General features: G+C 44.9%; 1 protein-coding gene across 1 annotated transcript in view; it reads right to left on the reverse strand.

Moving 5' to 3' along the window:
* Nucleotides 1-22,104, reverse strand: part of LOC143300578 (uncharacterized) — a 181,965-nt gene that overhangs the window by 58,718 nt on the left and 101,143 nt on the right. The window contains 1 exon segment of the mRNA XM_076614349.1: nucleotides 5,546-5,588. Coding sequence (XP_076470464.1) covers nucleotides 5,578-5,588 — 11 coding nt within the window. The 3' untranslated portion in view covers nucleotides 5,546-5,577.

The following is a 22,104-nucleotide window of genomic DNA, read 5'->3' on the forward strand; positions in this document are numbered from 1 at the left end:
TGCATCTGTTTACCTCATTTCGTACCAGAGACAAACAACAAAAATTATCAATCGGCATTGAGAAAAATAAGTAAGGGATATATCTTATTCAACCAGACGGAAAATGAACAAAATTGTCAACATCTCAGTATACAAAATAGCTATCTCGTTTACTACCAGTGACAAACAACAAAATTTATTAACCCCCCCCCCCCCCCTTTTTTTTTTTTTTCAAAATGTAAGCGATACATCTCTATTGTAAACTGAAATCAGATCATGATGCTTGTCACCAAGCAAATAGCAAATGGCTTAAAATAAAAGCCACAACAAATTTTAAACCAGTACCAAAAGCAATAAGCAATATTAAAGTGTTCAAGCAAAAGAGGGGCGGGGTGGGGTGGGGGGGCTGGGAGGGGAGGGGTGATACCAATACAAAACGATGTCTTGTACAGCCCACGTAAATTTTACATGGAGTTCAGGACATTCACTTCCTTCAGAAAAAAACAACAACAAAAACAAAAAAAACACGAGAAAACATAACAAAAGCAAAAAAAAAAAAAAAAAAAAAAAAAAAAAAAAAAAAACTGTCAAGTGGAACTTCACGAAAAAGGATATTCATGGAACCAGCAGTGAAATGTTTATGCCTGATACCACGCAGATCCCAACAGTCGTCGATTACCTAATGTATAATATCGAGAGGCTTGGTGCAAAACACATCCCATGGAGCTTTCCTTCACCTTTCAGGTGACACAGGGATGTGAACCCAGAATGACCCCCCCACCCCACCCCCCACACCCTCCCCCCCTCATCTCCAACCAGAACTGCCAATGCTAAATAATTAACATTCCACACGCTGTTTTCAACACCTGCGGAAGGCAAAGCTCAACTTCTCAATTTCAACAAAAACCAAATATGCAGCCTTCGAGCAATCTTGCCATAAAATAATCCAAAATAATTTACGCGTTTTATGAAGGCTGAAAGGACAAGACCGAAAAAGCAATATCCAGTGAAATCTCATCAGATTTTACTCGTTTCAATTTTGTTTTGTCCAACGCTGCAATACACTGTCGGTCGTCGGTGGTGGTGGGCCTGATAAGACATACAGGAAAGAGACAGACGGGACAGCTGAGGCTCGGCGGCTGGGGAGAGGGGGATGGGCTGGAATGAGGGGAGGGGGGATAAGGTGGAGCAAGGCAAAAGGTGGGGAGGGGGGGAAGGTGGCGTACAGGAAGAGAACAATTAGAAGAAAGAAAGAAAGAACAACCGGTAAGGCCGACCGACCGCAAAGAAGGAGGTTAATAACAACAACATCAACAGCAACAACAAAAACATCATTACCAACATCCACATCCTCAAAATCAAACACCGCCATTAGCAAAAGGACGGGGATAAAGAGAGACAGAAAGAAAGAAAGAAGAAGGAAAAAAAAAAAAAAAGTCCAAGGAAAACATTCTCACGCGGAAAGGAAACGAGCGATCTGACCGAGCACGTTCGTGAAGCGAAGAACCTCTAAAGACTTTTAATGATCAAACTTTCTACGTGGGCGAGTTCTTAAAGAGCTTTTGTAAATAATCAGATTGCAGACACGGAGCGCTGTATTGCACTCGGCACGGCTGACGCGCTCAGGCAGTTGGGCCTTTTCCATCACAGTAAAAAGCAAAACCCGAGATGCGCGCAACCCAGTACTGCTTTGAACGTCACAACCTTTTATTACTCCAGTCGTTTAACCTCGGAGGGTAGCAATTTGCAACAGCAATTTTTTTTTTTTTTTTTAAATCTTTGAGCGAAGACTACTAGTGTACAAAATGGCGAATGTTGGACCTGGATTGGCATATTCAATGAACACACACACACACACACACACACACTGGAATCTAGAAGAGCAATGTTGGCATACTTTTGTTCCGACTTCTCGGCTTACTTCAGTATAAGCATTATATTTTCATAACAAAACTGTATACAGCAGTAAGAATTGATTGTGTAAAAAAAACAACAACTTACAAACAAAATAAAATAATAAGATAAAAAAACAAACAAAAAACAAACTTTAGCAGGAGCTGATGTTTCAAAAAGCGTCAACTGACAATCCGCAAGAATGAAAACATCCTGTGAAATGTTCTCAAGGATGCATGTATGAATATTAGCTACCCAAACTACTCTTTCCCCGTTCAGCATTGCTTGCAGTGGAAAACGAATTGCAGCCCTTTGTGAAAAACCGCAGTCAAGGCTAAACGTGCCAATGGTTTAGTGTTAGTTGCCATGCCCATGGTGGGTGAAACTGAAATAAGAATACGCACAAAACCTTTCTCGATGAAACCAAAACAAAAACGACTTTCGCGTGGAAAAAAAATGCTTCGTTCACAACTTTTCTTCTCCATTTTTTTTTCTCTCTCCTAGAACAAAAAACACTTTAAAAAAAACAAACAAAAAAAACAACAGTGCCGTGATTAAGATATTCACACACACACACACTGATGATTCACACATACATGCACCGTCAACCCCCCATGTCCCCTGTTATCCCCCCCACCCGCCCCATCCCCCCACCCCCACCCCCAACACACACACGTGTCTCCATCACTAACACCCCAACCATCAATTCCACAAAAAGAAATCGAAATGAAAAGAAAAAAGAAAGGGAAGAAATTTGAAAACTGGGGGGGTCGTGAGCTTAATTGCCTCCCATGTTATTCTTCCAGTCAAGGGGTGTCGACCTTTTCCGCCTGGCAACATCCTTTCCCACCCTTCAACTTCTACCACCGGTCGTCACTTCGTGGGACTGAATACCAACTTTTTCTTTTTTTCCTGAAACATTCCTCCAACCTCACTCCACTACTACCACCACCCCTACCACATCTTCCACCAATACCCTAACCACTTCTCAAACCAACCACACACACACACATCTTTCTTCCACCTTCCCCGTATGATTACAGTCTGTCAAACACACACACACAAACACACACACACACACACACACACGAGAGAGAGAGAGAGAGAGAGAGAGAGAGAGAGAGAGAGAGAAGACTCTCACCCCCCACTATCCCTTTCCGGCGTAATGGCTGCCACCCAAGTGAGGATAAGACGCTCCTGTATCCTCCCCCCCTCCCTCCCAACCCCCTTCCGTTATTCCATCCCCCAGTATCGGTTGGAAGGAGGTGGAAAGATATTGGGGCGGGATGGGGGTGAGGGGGTGGGGGTGTTCGTCGTCTTCGTCGTCATAGGTGCCACCCCCTCATCCCCACCCCCACCCCCCACCACTCCTTTGCAAGTAATTGCTAACGGCTGAAACTCAATAGTTCTGCCCGTTTGCACACGCCCTAGGACGCGGCCCCGCCATTATTTATAAATTATGCATCAATTTTTGTGTATTGAATTAAGGGAAGGGGGGAGGGAGGAGGCATATTCGCCCCGACGACCCTGGCTTCGGTTCCAAGAGCGTCTCCACTGCTGTCCCGCGTCTTTCTCCCGCCCTCTCTTCTCCCTCTCTTTCGCAGATGCAAAATTATATTAGTAGTGCCAGAAAAGCGAGGAGGAAGTTCAGGGAGCAGGAGAGGGGAAGGTGATGAGGTGGCAGAAGGTCGCTCTCTCTCTCTCTCTCTCTCTCTCTCTCTCTCTCTCTCTCTCTCTCGTTTCGTTTTTGGAAGCACAGTCTCAGAGAACATCCCCGGCCTTTAGTGAAGAAGTCATGCATAGTGCATAAGTTCACAAAAGGGATGACACACTAAATTTCCTCCCCTCCTTCCTACCCCCCACCCTACTCCACCCAACCATTGGTCCACCAACACCACCACATCCACTACTCCCACCACCTTTCATTCTGTCTGTCTTTTCTCTCTCTCTCTCTCTTTTCTTTTTTTCTTTTTTCTCCCCTCTGTGTTCCTTGCAGGACAAAATTTAACAGATGAAGCTATCATTAGAAGGGCCCCAGCTTCGGGGGTTAATTCGATTTGGGGCGGCGAGAGGGGCGAAGGGGCGCTGTATGAATATGTCAATTAGTGGCCCACTGAGGCCCTGTCATCCCGGCAGCTCTCCGCACCCCGAGAAACATGTCATCGGGTTATGAGTTAGCTACCCCCCACCCCCAACCCCTCACTCTCTTTCTCTTTCCGTGTGTGTGTGTGTGTGTGTGTGTGTGAGCGCCTTGAAGCTTTCTGATTGCCCCCAGCCAATACACACCCACGGTACCGGCGGAGGCGCGGAGGTGGTGGTGGAGGGAGGGTGGTGTTGGGGGGGGAGCGGCGTCGGCGCCTTCTCTGTTGCCCCTCGCTCGGATGCGCCGAGCTCTGATGCTCCAGCTGTGTGTGTGTGTGTGTGTGTGTGTGTGTGTGTGTGTGTTGTGTGTGTTCGAGTGAGTACCTGAAGTAAGAACGTCTCTAAGTGTCTGCGCGTTAACGAACGTGAACGTGAGTGTGCGTGGGTCCGCGAGTCAGTGTCCCCGTGAGTGCATGTATGGCTCTCGTGTGTGTGTGTGTGTGTTTGTGTTTGTGTTTGTGCGTGTGCGAGTGAGTACTTGAAGTAAGAACGTCCGTAAGTGTCTGCGCGTTCACAAACGTGAACGTGAGTGTGCGTGCGTCCGCGAATCAGTGTCCCCGTGAATGCATGCATAGCTCTCTCTCTCTCTCTCTCTCTCGTGTGTGTGTGTGTGTGTGTGTGTGTGTGTGTGTGTGTGTGTGTGTGTGTGTGTGTGTGTGTGTGTGTGTGTGTGTGTGTGTGTGTGTGAAGTAGGTGCATGCATGCATCTTCTGTCTGTTCTGCAAGAGAGTGCGTATTGGCATTAAGTTACTCTGACGATTAATATCAAAGGCCCTCTGGACTAAAACCCAGAAAAAAAGGACAAAAATATTCGGAACGATACATTAAAACTTTCACTAAGATGAAGAATGGTGTGATTCTCGCAAAGGAAATTTGAACTAAATCAAAATATAGGCAAGTCTGTGTTGAACGTGCTGAAATATAATAGTGACGTAAAATTACATGTCAAGCTAATTCAAAAGTGGAAAAAAAGAAAGATATATATATATATATATATATATATATATATATATATATATATATATATATATATATATATATGAAATAAATAGTCGTGGAAGAAAAAAGGTTCAGGCAAGCAACGACCATCATTTCAAGAAATGACTTGATCATGCATGGTATTGGGAAAGGGGGGCAGGGCAGCTCTGATAAGACTCAATCAATAAACAAACAGAAACAAAGAGAAGGCAGTCAATTCATCTGTAACAACGCACGATTCCACAGCGCACTGCAAAATGTGAATGCGGGAGAGGAAGAAGGGATGGCGAGGGAAGAGAGGGAAAGTCAAAACATTGTTTGTCTGATTTTCGTGGAGGTTCCTCTGTCATTTGTAGCGAGAACCGCGTGCGCATGCGCATCTCCATTTCCTGTTTCTTACAAGTCACCAAAAGGCCACACTTTCGTCGTGGAAAAAGTTCTGACGAGAGGATTTTGAAAATTTTCGGTGACTGTTTTTGCACGTTTACAAGATAAACTTGGTTTTATAATTAATTATACGCAGACATCCGACAGACATCACACACAGACTTACCAACGATTCCAAGCGTAAGCCAACAGGATATGCTAAGACCCATCTGAAACAGCAACAGAAATGAAAACATCTTGAGTCTAAAGCAGTGCGACACCAACCATCAGAGTGCAACAGTACAGGACAGCACAGTGCTGAACAAATTACAAAACACAATAGAATGGTCACGTCGATGAATACAATTACTATTCTAGTTATACCAACAAGTCAACAGTCGCATGATAAAAGTTGAGTCTCAAACCCAAGATTCTGTAGTCGTAGATAAAACAAAAATTCTGACGAAAAGAATGGAGCAATCAAACACAAAAACAGAAATCCGAAAAAGAAGAAAAAAGAAGACAAGAAAAGAAAGGTAAATAAACTGTCTCTCCCGGATCCAAACGAAACGAATTGCTTCCACTGTTTCGGGAAAACAGTAAAAAAAAAGGTGATTTAAAAATTAACCCCCACCCCTCACACCCCAACTTTTCCACATGTCATGACCCAGTCTTAAGAAATTTCATGTGTCACGAGAAATATACGTGACACTATTTTTCTTTATTATTTATTTCATTTGTATTCTTTTCTGTTTTTTTCCAGCCCATTTTTATCACCTGGATGATGAGGTGGTGAAGAAGATGGATGGTGTGTGCCTTCTGACGAACATTAACCATATGATCAAAAGCACGCGATTCACATAATTGAGTAGGGGAAAAAAACGACTGTAGGCGAGTATGATAATTATCAGGTATAAGACGTATCATCGTACTGCTGAATCCATGCACACCCCGTCTGTTTGGGTTTTTTCCTTGATGTTCCGCAAAGGAAAAAAAAACACACACACACAAAAAAAAACAAGAACAAACTTTCTTCGTCTTCTTCTTCTTGTTCCCTTGTTTTTGAAGGAAGTAACATTTCGTGTGATAGGATGATCACGCTCATTGAGGAAAGGTCAGTTTTGTATCTCTTTTGTTGTCGTTATCATTTTCTTTAAATAGTTTTGCCACGTTCATCATGTAGAATTTCTCTCTCTCTCTCTCTCTCTCTCTCTCTCTGTGTGTGTGTGTGTGTGTGTGTGTGTGTGTGTGTGTGTGTGTGTGTGTGTGTGTGTGTGTCTGTCTGTCTCTCTCTCTCTCTCTCTCTCTCTCTCTATATATATATATATATACATATATATATATATATATATATGTGTGTGTGTGTGTGTATGTATGTATGTATATATATATATATATATATATATACATACACACACACATATATCTGTGTGTGTGTATGTGGAGGGAGGTAGGAGGGGGGGGCGCGGGGGGGGGGGGCTTCATAATCTTTCAGTTTCTTTTAGAGTACACGTGCTGGTTCGTATACACATTTCCCCCCAAGCGTTTTTACCATAAATATTGTCCCTGCTGTCAGTGAACAATAAAAATGGAATCATCAGTAATGAAACGACCACCATCGCGCGTCAGTACTGTTTAACAGAATATTCTGATTAAAAACAAAAACAAAAAATACAGAGGAAAAGTGGTGCTACAAGTAAGAATCATTTACACGAGGTTACTGAAAACTATCGCCATGAGGCGACAAGCAATTTAACCCACTCAGTACGGCCAGTCCTCTCTTCTCCTCTATACAGACTCCTCAGATGTCCAGTGGGTGTCTGAATGACCCAACCTTTAGCTTCCGTCGTCAGAATTATGGTATTCTTTGTCAACATTCACGTCTTCAGTATAAGAGCCTTCCGCTTGCAATATTTTGATGATGGTAATTGGGGTGAAACGCTGTTAACGTCGTCTCTTTCGCCGTTCGTATGGAAAGAGTTAATGGTAATAGTGATATCAGCGGTTTTTAGTAATGGAGTGGGAAGGGAGGGTGGGGGTGGAGAGAGAGAGAGAGAGAGAGAGAGAGAGAGAGAGAGAGAGAGAGAGAGAGAGAGAAAGTGGTGGCGAGGGTGGCAGGCAAAGTCTTATTCGTACACAGCACCCGTTTCTTCTCGTCCTCCCTCCCTTTTTATTCCCCCCCCCCCCCCACTTCACCCCTCCTCCACATCCACACCACTCTTCTATACTTCACCCAACAGAATCCGTCTGCTTTCTTTCCGGGAGCCATTAGCATTTCCATCCCTAAGACCCGTCATCCAGCAGGCTTCAAACTTCAAGTGCAAGCCCGTGTAAAATAAACGAGGATAAAACAAAACGGATGACAAGGAATAAAAACGATGAGGAAAGGCAAGAAACAATAACTAATGGCGAGGAATGCCCCTAATGAAGAGAAGCCGGAAGCACTAACGAACTAATACGGAGTTTCCGAGCTATCTAAAAACGGAGCGGCAAACCCCATGACTTTATCTTGATGAAGCCACCGAACGGAAATTTTAGAATTTTCTGATGCCGTTACCTTGATGACGCCACCGAGAGGAATTTCAGAAATTTCTACATCTATTCCTCAGACTGGGTAATCATGGAATCTACAGGGGTAATCTAGGTAATCGTAGAAGGATTCCATGATTACCCAACCATGAAAAACAAAACAAAGAAATATAAAAACAAAATAAAACAAAATACAAAATACCCAAGTTTTTACGACATGAAGAGACAGGGTTTTTTTGTTTTTTTTTCAATCGCTTTTATTTAATTTTTACGACATTACAACGTTATTTTTTCAGCTATTATTTAATTTTTTTAAGACATTAAAAATGATTTTTTGTTCTTTTCCTCGACATTTTTCTAGTTTTTACTTTATTTTATTTTCTTGTTAATCCTGGGTGTATCTTACCTTATTTGACATGGCTCTATAGCGCAGCACCCAGGATTCCAGGAGAGCCAAATTTCAATATATGATTTTGAGAGATTGACTGGTAGCCGGTGTTATCATTGCACAACACACACACACACACACACACACACAAACAAACAACAACAAAAAACACACAAACAAAACCCCGCGCGCGCGAGCGTGTGTGTGTGTATGTGTGTGTGTGTGTGTGTGTGTGTGTGTGTGTGCAATTGTAAAAGTGTATAAGCAATTATAGTTGTTTACAAAACGTAAAAGTATGTATGTGATTACAGTTTGTTTTTTGGTTGTTGTTGTTTTTGTTGTTGTTGTTGTTGTCTCTTTTTTCCTTTAAAAAAACAAACAAACAAAAAAACACACGAACAAAATTATTGGCCAGGATGGATTTTTTTTTTATTATTTTTTTACTACGGGTGAAAAAAAGAAAGAAAGAAAAAAAAAAAAGAAGAACTGAACATGACACGAAGAAAAGAACCAAACCGGGATGGGCGCTCCTACAAAAAACCCCTACAATTAATGGTGTGATTGGATCCAACAGAAACTCAGTACCTCGTGGAGATGAGACAAATAAGTTGATGACGAATTTCCGTCAGTTCACCTCCAATAACTTTTTTGTTGTCTCAAAAGAGCTAAGTGCATGCTAAACAAATAAATGAAAGAGGGGAAAAAAAACTGAAACATGGTTCGTGTTTTTGTTGTTTTTTTTTCTTGCAAAATCTATTAAATAATTCATGACCATCATAATGGCAAACGTTCAGCTTTAAAAATGGTGGAAGTCTACACGCTATATTGAAATCAGGCAGACAGACAGACAGACAGACAGACACACACACACACACACACACACACACACACAGAGAGAGAGAGAGAGAGAGAGATCAACACACAGAACGTGTCGCACCATTCACCGCGGACTCAAATGAACAACTAAATAACACTGCTCACTCCATGCCTGTGACTGTTTCAAAGGCGATGGTTATCTATCCACCACTCATGCGCACACGCACACACCACACACACAGACACGCACGCACACATACACGCAAACACACACACACAAGAGCGAGCGCTTATATGCTCTCACGCTCACAAACAGGCACAAGCATGCATACGCACACAAGCACGCACAAGGCAGCAAGCACGCACGTGCGCCCGGACACACACACAAGCGCGCACACATACACACACGCGTGCACAATGCACCCACACTACCACCATCTCCCCCCCCCCCCCCCGCTCCCCCCCCCCTCCCACACACACACACACATTCTCAGTTTTTCCCTCCCTGAGACCTGAACGATCCTTGGGGTGGGGAGGGGGTGGGGGGGAGGGGAAGAGGAAAATCCCGGTGTCGTTTCCTCCCCGCTTCTCAAGTAAAGGGAGGCTACCGCTTGCGCGCCCTCTCTCTCTCTTTCTCTCTCTCTCAATATTATTACTATTGATGCATGTTGTTATTTGTATTATGAACCCCCATGTCATTAGGGCTGTAAAGCTATTGACATTAAAGTGTTCAGTGTTCAGTGTTCTCTCTCTCTCTCCTCGTTTTGAACACTTCTTTTTTTGTCGTGTGATTTTGATTATTTCTTTTGTAAAATGAAACATTTCTCACTTGATCCCCACCCTTGCCACACACACACACACACACACACACACACACACACACACACACACACACAATCTTGAAAAATCAAAAATGATTTAAACATACACGCTCTCGCTCTCTATATCTCTTGATTTTTCACCTCAGGGCTGGGTGGAGAGAGAGAGTCAAACATCAGACAGACAGACAGGTAACGAGCGCACAGCCACAACACACGCTTTTACAGATCAAAGAAAGAGGAATCTCAAAATCTCCATTGCATGGTGCTTATTTTGTTTGGAGAATACCTCATCTCCACTGAAATGTTGTACGGCAACGTCCTTTCAAGTGACACCTTTGATGATTTTCTTTTCCTCCTTTCTTTTTTAAACACAGTCAGGTACACCAACCACTTCCTAACCAACTCCCTAAGTACAGCGTTTCTACTGGTTTTAATAAATGAGCTCGTTAGGTTTCATCTGAGCAAGCGCTGAAGGCATACATTCGTTTCCAAATATGGTTTTTGTGTTTTCTTTTCTTTTTAATCAGCCGGGACAGATGCATGGATTGACACGTTTTCATTTTATCATATTCTAGTGTGTGTGTGTGTGTGTGTGTGTGTGTGTGTGTGTGTGTATGTATGTGTTTAAGTGCGTGTATGTGTATCTGTTTGGTTTTCTCTCTGTCTGTGTGTGTGTGTGTGTGTGTGTGTGTGTGTGTGTGTGTGTGTGTGTGTTTACTGAAACACGTACGCGTGTGTGTTGGGGGCTGGGGGGGGTGGGGGGGTGGGGGGTTAGAGATGTTTCCTGTTTCCCAAATAACACAATAATACTGATTCACACCCTTGTTCCCCTACTTGTTCAAGAAACTGAATTTCTACCCAAATGACCGAACACGTAAGTCTGCACTCCTTCACTCTCCCTCCCTCCCACTCACCCACCCACCCCTCTCTCTCACCCTCCACTTTCCCCACCACCTTCCTCCTTTGTCATGCACTCTACTTCCACAAGTCTGGATCATTCTCTGTCGCGCATAGGTGTCTTGCTGCCTACAACCCCCCAACCCCCACCCCTAACTCGTCCATCCTGTTTCCTCTGTCCATCTGTCTAGGTCTCTCACTTTATCCGTCCGTCCATCTGTCCGTCCGTCTGTCTGTCTGTCTGTCTGTCTGTCTCCGGCCGGCTGCGTGTGTTCTCAGTGTCGACAAAGGCTGTGAATGCAAGCCGAGAGGAAGGTCAGAATAAATCGAAACCTAATCTCTGACGTTTTAATGCGCTAACGCTGTTTCTCATTATGGGCTCTAGAATGTCACTTGCCTTGGGGGGTGCGGGGGGATGTCGTCCGGTGGGGGGAGGTGGGGGCACGGGTGTAGAAGGGGGTGGAAGAAGAGGGACTGGAGAGGAGAAAAGAGACAGCGACAAAGATAGACTGACAGAATCAGGAGACAAGGGGGGTGGGGGCCGGGTTTTTTTGGGTGGGAGGGGCGGGGGTGGGGAGCGGAGGGGAGACAGGGCGAGAGGCGGAAGGAGGTGGTTGATAAAGAATCAGTTACAGAAAGGGACCCATAAAATCTGTGTCTATCTGTCTGATTGTATCTGCATGCTAAACCTATTCATGTGCGTGTGTCTGTGGGCGCGCGGGCGCGCGCGCGCTCGTCATGCACACCCCTCCTTTCGCAGGCAGGTTTGTTTTGTTGTTGTTTTTCAATGAGCGGACAGACAGAAACGAAGCCATGCTGTATCCATATCGTTCCAATACACTTTGTCATGAGCCAGCAAAATGTCAGCGGACATGTGAATAAACAGTCGTCCACAGCATGCATTGTTCGAAAAGCGCCGACTTCTTCATTCCTTCTCCGTCGCCTCGTTGCGTTGTTGTTGTTCTAGTTGTAGTTGTTGCGCTGTTGTTGTTGATGCGTTGTTGTTGTTGTTGTTGCTGCTGCTGCTGCTATTGCTGTTGTTCCTTCTCGTTTCTTTGTTGCATTGTTGTCGTTGTTGATGTTGTTGTTCTTGTTAATGTTGTTGTTCTTGTTGTTGTTGTGGTGGTGGTGGTGGCGGTGGCGGTGGCGTTGGCGGCGGTGGTAGTGGTGATTGTGGTGATCATGGTTGATGCAACTGTTGTTGTTTTTTGGAACGAAAATAGGAGAGAATGAAGCGAAGACGGGATGAACGAACTTTGGGAGGACGAAGGGGGAGGGCGGGAGGGCAGAGGGACGAAGGTGGCAAAGGAAACTATAAAAGAAATATATATATATTTTTTTTTTAAGACAAAAAAAGAAAAAGAACAACAAGAAAACAACAACCTAAAAGGCGAGGTATTCTATCAACGACACCGACAGAAAGAGAAACAAACGGATACACTGGAAGGGAGGAACGAACGAAAAAGATTGGAAGAGGGAAAGAGGGAAGAAAGCAGAAAAAAAGTCAATATGGATACAGAAATGAATAAAATAATGATAGTAATAACAACAACACCGAAAGAACGACAAAATAAGGAAGAAAAAGGCGGGTCAAGCAGACAGAGACAAACAATTGCAGCGTGCTTCTTTCTCTCCCTCTCTTTCTGAGCGACAGACAGTCTGTGTGTGGGTTCGTGCGCGCGCGCGCGCGTGTGTGTGTATATATATATATATATATATATGTGACCAAGCGCGCTATGCTTGCTCCAACACTATTCACGCACAAGCCAGAGCAGACGACGTTTTCCGTCCTAACCCTTGCACAGTATATGTGACGTCACTCTGCTTACATCATTTTGTCCTGGCCAGACCACCTGCTAACTGCTCGACCAGTGTCGCGTCGCGATACGTCATTGGCTGAGAGCAAACTTGTGTTTCTGTTCCACAGTATTTAATTAATAGCTCTTTTGTCAGATCAGTAAACTACTAGTATTATATACTGGAAGAATCGTCGCAGTTCCATCTTTAAGTCTGTTCCATTTATGTTAGCCTACGTGAAACTGATTTAACGCAGTTTGTAATTTTCAGCGACGAGCTCGTTAAAACTGACCCTGTTCAGGTGACTTAAATTAAGATTATAAATTCATCTTAAATAATCAACACTTCATTTTACACTCATTATAAAGTAGGCGTTGAGCTCTTTCTTTTGCAACTTATCCGACGTAAATCGGTTCAGGAATCATTTAGAAATCTATCACTGAACACCTTTAAACAAACACAATTGTCATCGGATTCTCCGTGATTAGTGACGATCTGCTTGCAAGCACACGTGACGCACTTTGCGGTCCGCTAAACTTGCATAAATTGGCACAGTGAATGATGAGTGGTCATTTCATACCTGGTCAGTCATCTGACCAGAGCCTGCTCTCTCTCTCTTGCTGTGTCGCGGGCAGTGTGTCGTGTGTGTCCCCACAACGGCTGACACTTCACTACGTATCGCTGTAAGTACTAGTGTGTAGAATGTGTTGATTTGTAAATTGTATTATTTGACACAGTACTTGTGTTTATATGAGTATGTTCAGTTATTGCTTTGTTCAGTTAATTCTTTGTTCAGTTATTGCTTTGACAAGTTAGTCACAGATCGGCTATGACTGATCTAAATAATTGCCATGTCGTCATATGCTCGTAGCAGTATTCCATTTGATTCTTAACGTCACAGTCAGTGACGTCTCTCGACACAGATAGTTTGTTCCAGAATGTTCTAGTGAGTGCGTAAAGTTCATTCACCACTTAATGGTTAAGCCATGGTGGTTCTTCACTTACTATCTGGTCTATCAGTTTGCCAATATTATATCTAATCCACTGATTCATTTGAGTCACTTTGACACAGTATAAGCTTTATCTAATCTATACTGTCAGTGTACTTTCACCAAGTCAGCATCACTTCAATCACTTTAATTGAGCTATTTAAATGTATTAGAAATGTCATTTGATGTCAGCGTTTGGTCTTCACACATATGCATTATGTTGTTGCGTATCCCAAACCCGAGTGATAGTCTTTCCATGTAGTATGTATACATGTGCTTTACTGTTCACTTGTGTTGACATGTTGTACTAATGACATTTGTTTATGTCATTCCAGGCACTGTCTTCTTCTCTTTTTATCTTCTCTTAGTTCTTCTTCTTAGTTCTTCTCCTAGTTGTCTTCTTCTCATTATTTCTTCTTCTTAGTCTTCTTCTTTTAGAATATTGTAAATAAAACAATAGAAAAACCCATTTGTGACTGGCCTCTATATGTTCCTGGCCTGTGCGTGGGATCTTGTCTATCCTTCAATTAATCATATTTAGTTAAGTCTTTTGTGCCGTACCCTTCAGTAACCACTCGGTACACGGCTACATATATATATATATATATATATATATATATATATATATATATACAGAGAGAGAGAGAGATGTGTGTGTGTGTGCGCGCGCGCGCGCGCTATAGTTATCTGAATCGCTTCCTTGTCACTGTCTTGTAGCAGCTATTCATGGTTTCGTTTTTGTTTTGTTTTTATCTCGAAATATATAACAATCATCATTGGCATCACCATCGTCGTCGATGTCAGCACAACATATATATACCCCTCCTGTCAGTGTGTGCCCATCTAATGCCCCGAAAAGAACGCATCGAACCCAACTGGCAAATTCAAGCCTCGCTGGTATCTTTCCCAATGACATCCTGTCCACCTCACTTTCTTACCAATCGAAATGAACAGACAAGACATGGGGTGAGGACGTGTCTGTTCTGGAGGAAGGGGTGGAGTGAGGTGGAGGAGGGGGGCAGAGAGGGAGGAGGGGAGGAAGATACAGAGACAGAGACAGACGGAGAGACAGAGACTCAGAAACAAGAGACAAGAGACCCCGGGTCTGATCCAGCGAGTGAAAATCACCGGAAAGATACATTCCGCCACGACTGGCGCTGGCAAGAGACTTATGGCCAACTCCCCCTCCCAAATCCCCTGAAATGACCAATCGAACGACGTCGAGCCGTCTTTCATTTCGACGAAGACACAAAAGTCATTTTCCACCAACTGGCCCGGACTTTGAAATGGGCCCGGGCTCCTCAAGCTTTGAATGGCAAAGTAATTGAGAGTAATTTCAGTCGGCAGTCAAGCTGAATTGGAGATTGAGGAAGCCCGGGCCCTGAAAGTTGACAAGCTGATGATCAATCCCCCCTTCACCCTCCTCCCTCCCCTCCCATCCACCTCTCCTAAGACAGTACCCGTCTGCGAAAAATTTCTGCTTGGCTGGAGAGGTGGGGCGAGGAGGGGTAGGGGGGTGGGTGGGAGGAGGGGTATGTGGGTAGGGAGGGGATGAAATAGGTTCGTGAACTGACTTGTGTTTCAAGTTTATATGTAAGTTCGACTAATGACGACGCTGAATAATTCCTCCTATGTCTCGTAGGAATTGGCCGACACTGAGTTTGCCAGAGTTAAGTCCCCTGTCTGAAGTGATCCCTCCTTACGTCCCCTGGATCCGCTGATGCTGCCCTCATCTGATGAAGTCAAATCTAAAGATGTTCTCTTATTTTCTCTCCTTGGTCAAATCAAACCTGGGTTCCATTCCAGCCAATGACTGACAAACTATACTACCATCTGGAGATTACCAAATATCAATCAGGTCAATCCGTGTAACTTATAGCTATGGCGACCACAAAACCCTTGAAACAAAACCATGAATTCAAAAACAATTCCAAGCGTTAAAAAACACCACGTGCATAACCGTATCGCTAAGAATGTTAAAAAATGGTTTTTGTTCGTTTCTTGCACTGCCTTTCAAAGAGACTACTGACCTTTCAATGGGTGCTATTCACACTTTCAATATGGGGCATGATTATCTAACGCTCCACGTCATCTCTGTGGTTATCTGTCAAAACAGTCAACAACAAAGCCTTCCTCTCCACTCTCTGCCCGTCTCCTTGAATACCAACCCCCTTTGCTAACTCCTGATGGTGGGAACTTGATGTGGACGGTTTGGCTTAAAGTGAATTTCATTTCAAAACGTCACAATACAAAACAGCGAATTTGACAAGACAACAAGAATGTCTTACACACGCACACACACACACACACACACACACACACACACACACACACACACAATGTGACGAATTTCTCACTGTGGTATGAGTTGTAAACAATAGAAAAATAGGAATGACGTTGCTGCCAAAACAGATTACGAAAACGGGGCTTGTGGAAGAGAGAAGAAAAAGGATCACCAGAGCGAGCGAAAAGACAAAGGGCTTTTCATGCGCAGATGTGTTCATGGGGACTCTATTCACTGCGTTCTGCTGCGCACATGCTTTGGATAACATGAGGCGACATACAGTGTGGACGGTGAGGTGAGCGACTGCTTTCTATGACACCGCTTGGTCCTCCATACAGCTGGATCTCCCTGGGTCTGGGCCAGACGTAGAAGAAGGAAAAGACTGGTTTCCCAGGCTGCCTAGCAGCCAGGGCTTTGGGCAGCTAGCCATTCAGATGATACATCCCTACAATGTTTTCTTTGGGGTCTCTGGAGTTAAGTCTTTAGGTGTTGCAAGCTATGAAGACCATATATATTTTCTGGACAATTACCGAGTATGCCCCTGCAAAAAGGTTCAACTCGTTCCACGTCTGCGAACAAAGGGGTTTTCCTTCCTTTCTTCTCTGTGCTAATATTACGTTCTCCAGCAGTCACACGGGACAATCGTTCAAAGACGGAATACCCGAGCAGTGTGCCCTGAGGCGCTGCCTGTCACGTGCTCCTCAGTGCAAAGTCTGGAAGAGTGTATCATAAAATGGTTTTCAGTGCAGCTGCCATAACTTGGCCAAACTTTTGACATTTAAAGCAACGCAGAGAAGATAAAACACGAACCATCAAAAAGAGTTTAATGCCCTAGCTGTGGAAAACGTTAGAAACAGTGTCAGCCAGTACACAGTACACTCCCGGGTCCGCGGTGACCGGTAAGACCGAGTGCATCCGTAACTGAGTGAAAACGGTTCGATTTTCCCCCCTCATCCGCTGAGTCAGGGCTCTCGTATCTCTGTAACTGATGACCCCTGTAACGAACTGGGGTTCTTGTGAGGCGACACTCTGATGGAACGGTCAGCATGCACTTTCTGTTTTTAGCTAGACCTGAATGCCGATTGCACGCGCACCCCGTTGGGACAGAATCGTTTACAGTTTCAGTTTTCCACAGGATGCCTTTCCCACAGCCTTTCGTAATAACGTCGGAGCTCAAGGCGGAAAATGGAGCATCAGAGACAGTGCCCCCGTTCACTGGCCACGTGTTAAGAGGTCTGGCAGAGAAATCAGCTTTTATAATCCTCGCAGTCACAGAAACAGGCCTCAGAACCAGATTCGTATTCGTATTTATTCGTTGTGAATACCGTGTGGTCCTAACGCGGGGGTGTTAAATGAGAGACAGTCCAGCAGAAACACAGGCCCCAGGGCTATGTAAAGAGAGAGAGAGAGAGAGAGAAAGCTGTTAAACTCCTACTTCTCGATCTTTGTAGCCTTCCAGCAAACCTACACGGCAAGGCAATGCACTTCCTCCAACCGTCTGATCGAAGTGCGCTACTGCGACATTACGTCCCCCAACCCCACTCCAACCCCTCTCCTTTCTTTCTACCCAACATCCCCCCCCCTCCCCCCCCCCCTCACCCCAAACCCCCAACTCCTCGCCCGTCCTCCTCATCCCCTGACCATCTAGAGGAAGTGCAGGCCAAAGCAATGTGTTGATGTGTCCATTTCGCCCCCCGACACAGCCCAGCTGCAGCCCAGGGTCAACACGGCCAGCCCCGAGGAGACACACAGGACGTGGGTAACAGGCTTTGATGAGACGCGGAGGACGCAAACTGACCTGGTCGGCACAGGTACTGCTGGTAAAAAGCGGACCACTCCATTAGTTCAGTTCAGTTCAGTTCCGTTGCTCAAGGAGGCGTCACTGCGATCGGACAAATCCACACACACACACACACACACCACACACACACCACATCTGCTATGCAGATGCCTGACCAACAGCGTAACACAAGGCGCTTAGTCAGGCCTTAGACAGGTGTGGCTGGGGTTAAAATAAAATAGTAAGTAAATAAACAAATGAATAAATACATTCACTCCACTGCAGAATTCGGAGTTTCTTGCATCCACCTCGTGCCGGCAACAAGACCATTTTAGCTGACCACTGATTTGTTGTATCATATGTATGCATGTATGTGTGTGTGTGTGTGTGTGTGTGTGTGTGTGTGTGTTGAAAAAGAGGCGCGGTAATAAAAGCCTACTATCATATCAAACCAAACCAAAGAAGTAACTCCGTAATTCTGTCACCATGCCAAGAAATCCATTTAAACATCATACATTATCTCATTAAGACATTGCACTTTTGAGACAAATGTCCAATACAAATTTTGACAGTTAATCGCAAATATTTCCTCTTCGTTATATCACCTCGTGAAGCCTATTTTATACGGTTTTTATTTTCAAATCAATATAAGTTTGTTTTGGGGTTGTTGTTGGTGGTGGGGTTTTTTGTTGTTGTTGTTGTTTTTGTTTTGTGTGTGTGTGTGTGTGTGTGTGTGTGTGTGTGTGTGTGTGTGTGTGTGAGTATGTTGTTTTGTTGTTGTTGTTTTTAAGCTGCACACCAGCAGCCAAATAAACAGGAACACACACGTACACAATATCTGTCCATTTTTAATATCACACAACCGTCTCCTGGTAGAATCAAACACAGGACCAAACCCCAGACTGTCTAGAAAGGATGGGTGGGGGAAAAGAAAGAAAGAAAGCAGACCTTTGATTCGACAAAACATTTTGCACTGGGGAGGAAATAATCTGACCGCCTCCTAAAGTGCCAGACCAAGAGAGCGCGCCGCCATCCAATAAGAGCGCAGGGACTTTATAGGTCAGGAACTCGCAGACAAGTGTCAGGAAAAGACAGGGAGGGACGGGGGAGGGGTGGGGGAATGAGGATATCGGGGTGGAGGGGGTCAGTGGTCGACGTCAGTGGTGAAGGGAACACAGAGAGGCGGGTGTGGGGGTCGGGGGGGGGAGAGGTGATGGAGAAAGTCAGAAAGAGGTAGAGAGGTTGGGAAGATGGACAGGGGAGGGGGAGTGGGAGGGGGGTGGGAGGAGAGTAGGGCAACGTTGAGACAATACTGGGCAGGAAAAGAGTCAGTAAGGGAGGGGGAAGATGAGAAGGAGGGGGAGGAGAAGAGGAGACTGAGACAGCACAGAGAGAAGAAAGAAGAGCTGCTGGAGGAGAAATACTGCGGAGGGAGGAGAGGACACGAGAGGAGAGTGGAGGCCGGGGAGGTAAGAGGAGTTGGAAATGGGGAGGAGCAGGAGGGGGGGGGGGGGTGGCTGGGAAGAAAATGGAAGGATCAAGCGGATTTGGCCCCCGTCCGTGCCGGACGGACGCTGCTGTCGCGCTTTCATTACAGCATAAATTCCACTCCGGCCTCCCGCCACCCTCCCGACACCTCCGCGCACTAAGCTCTCATTCATTCGCCTCAAAAATGCCAGGAATCATTTCCACGGAAAGGACCACGACGGACGGACGGTAAGGGGACCAGCTTCAAGTCCCTCCCACCTCCACCAACCCCCTCTCTCTCTGTGTCGCTCCTCAACTCCCTCCCATCCTGCCCCCCCCCCCCACCCACCCCCAAAAAAAAGAAGAAGAAGAAGAAAAAGGCCGACATCATTTCTGTGGGCCGTGTCCATTTGCCGCATAAGATCCATCACGGAAACTTCCTGACGGTTCTGCTACAGTCCAATATGCTGCCCCTTTCTCTGAGACCGTCCGCCTGCCACAGGGGCCAGGGGAATCTTGTGTGCTGGGAGGAGCAAGGGTAGAAATCTGAAGGAGTCGGGGAATTCTTCTCAAAGCATTTACTTATAGGGCTTGTGTGTGTGAAAAGACAGACTCTGTTTAAAAACGAAAAGAAAAAATCCAGAAGACACAGACAGACACAAATAAACAATCACGAAGTGGGAGGGTACCACTGCATCATCTTGTTGGCGTCTGTCTGTCTCGGGAGACAATGGAACTCTGCGCCTAGTTCGGTCACGTTGTTGGGTTGCAGCGCTAGCACTGCATCATCTACATCTCTGAATATCATAATCTTACTGTAATGAACAGAATTATATCATATATGATTATCTTTAAATATTATAATCTTACTGTAATCATTCGTATTACAGTCTTATGACTGTGTTGTTCAACGTCGTTGCTGTTTTCAAAATGTTCCAGAGAAGCGAGCCCTCAGCTATGTTTACGTCAGCGACGCATTCATTCCGTCTGCGCAGATCAATAGCGGTCCATTCCGTTCATAATTCAGGTTTCAGGCCAATTGCTTGCGTCAGGAAATACACGACACACATTGGTATGATTGGAAGGCGAGTGCATCTTTCATGAACAGCAGCTTAAACAATAATGCTCCCGTGCCTTTGGACTGAATCTTCACCCAGATGGTCATTGTGCCCATTCGAGTGGAAATTCCCCCGGCCTGCCTGACTGACCGACACAAACGCCGTGACAAACACTAAACTACAGTGCATTGCACTGCACTGTCCTTCATCACCACCAAACTGTCATCAAACATACTTGTTCGCGGCGCATACCTTGGCACCACCTCCTTTGCATGGCATTGCGCTGTATTGCAGTGCGTTCTATTGCACTGCATTACTTTCCTGTCACAGCACATTTCCATGCTAAATTCACATCGCTATCCTCGGAGAGAACGCGTCAGCACAGTGCAGAGCTATCCATCACCTTTTTTTTCTTCTTCTTCTTCCTCTCTTTTAAACCTTCCTGTCTGCATGTATATTCGTTTCCTCTCAAAGCGGATTTATCCACACAATTTTACGAGCGACAACTCCGTCACTTCTTTTACGTGCGTTTAGTGCAACATGCTCCACATGCACACGGGACCTCGCTTTGTCGCGTCATCCGCAAGACCAGCACCCAGACCTCCACTCAAAGCTTCCGTGGAGCGTAAAGCAGACGTCCAGATCCTTGTGTGAATCGAACCCAAGAACCTCGCTTCTGAGCAGAGCGCCAAAGCCAGTAAGCCACTGCAGCCAACATGACATCACGTTAACAGGCTGGGGTTAACTGACACGAGGTTATCATTAATCAACATCGGTTGGATTGTTAACTAGCTAACAGATCACTTTGACACATTTTGCCACAGATTCAAATTCCATACGTATAAAAACAAGTCATAGGCTGTTTACAATTGTAGAGTTCACCATGTCTGCACTGCATGCCAAGATAACATCGACGAACGAAACCTTCAATTTGAAAGAGAAAGAGAGACAGACAGACAGACAGACAGGACAGACAAACGGTCATTATCATACACGTGACAACTGACTGGTGACTGACGAGTAACGGAATCTAAGAGTAAAGAAATCAACGGTTCACTTTATGAGAAGCTGGTCATATACTGACAAAATTATGGAACACAGAGTTTAAGTTTCAAATTCCCAAGAAGGCGTCAACGCGTTCGGGCAAATCCATATACGCTACACCACATCTGCTAGGTAGATGCCTGACCAGCAGCAAATCCCAACGCGCTTAGTTACGCCTTGAATGCATGCAAACATACATATTTGTGTACCTATCAGAGTTGATTTCTTCTACAGAATTTGCCAGAGGACAACACTTTTGTTGCCGTGGGTTCTTTTTCAGTGCGCCAAGTGCGTGTTGCATACGGGACCTCGTTTTATCGTCTCATCCAAATGACTAGACGCTCAGTTTGATTTTCCAGTCAAACTTGGTAAAAAAAAAAATAAAAGGACGAGAGCGGGATTCGAACCCAGACCCTCACGGACTCTGTACTGGCAGATGAGCGTCTTAAACATTCTGCCAACTTCCTACACAGAGAAGAAAGTGGTAGAGGAAAGACAAAGAGATGAATTCGATATATATTCCGCTCTCCCTTGAGAAGAAAGAATAAGATGTCTGGAAGACATAAGAAAGATCAATCAACATTCTGATTCTAAGAGCAGGTATAAAATAAAATCGAAAAGGGGAAAAGAAGAAAAAAAAAACTAACTTTGCTGACATCGATTGGACAGAAAGAGTAGAGAGAGGGAGACAGACACACGCACAATCACCAATCAGAATTCTGATTCTGAGAGCAGATATAAAAATAACTGAGCTGACATCGATTGGAGAGAAAGAGGAGAGAGAGGGAGACAGACACACACAATCAATCAAATTGACAAAGACGTCAGCAACAAAGATCGCCACCCCCCACCTTACCCCTTCAATCCCCCCACCCC

The sequence above is a fragment of the Babylonia areolata genome, chromosome 26 (genome assembly GCF_041734735.1).
Source record: "Babylonia areolata isolate BAREFJ2019XMU chromosome 26, ASM4173473v1, whole genome shotgun sequence".
NCBI classification, from domain to species: domain Eukaryota; kingdom Metazoa; phylum Mollusca; class Gastropoda; order Neogastropoda; family Buccinidae; genus Babylonia; species Babylonia areolata.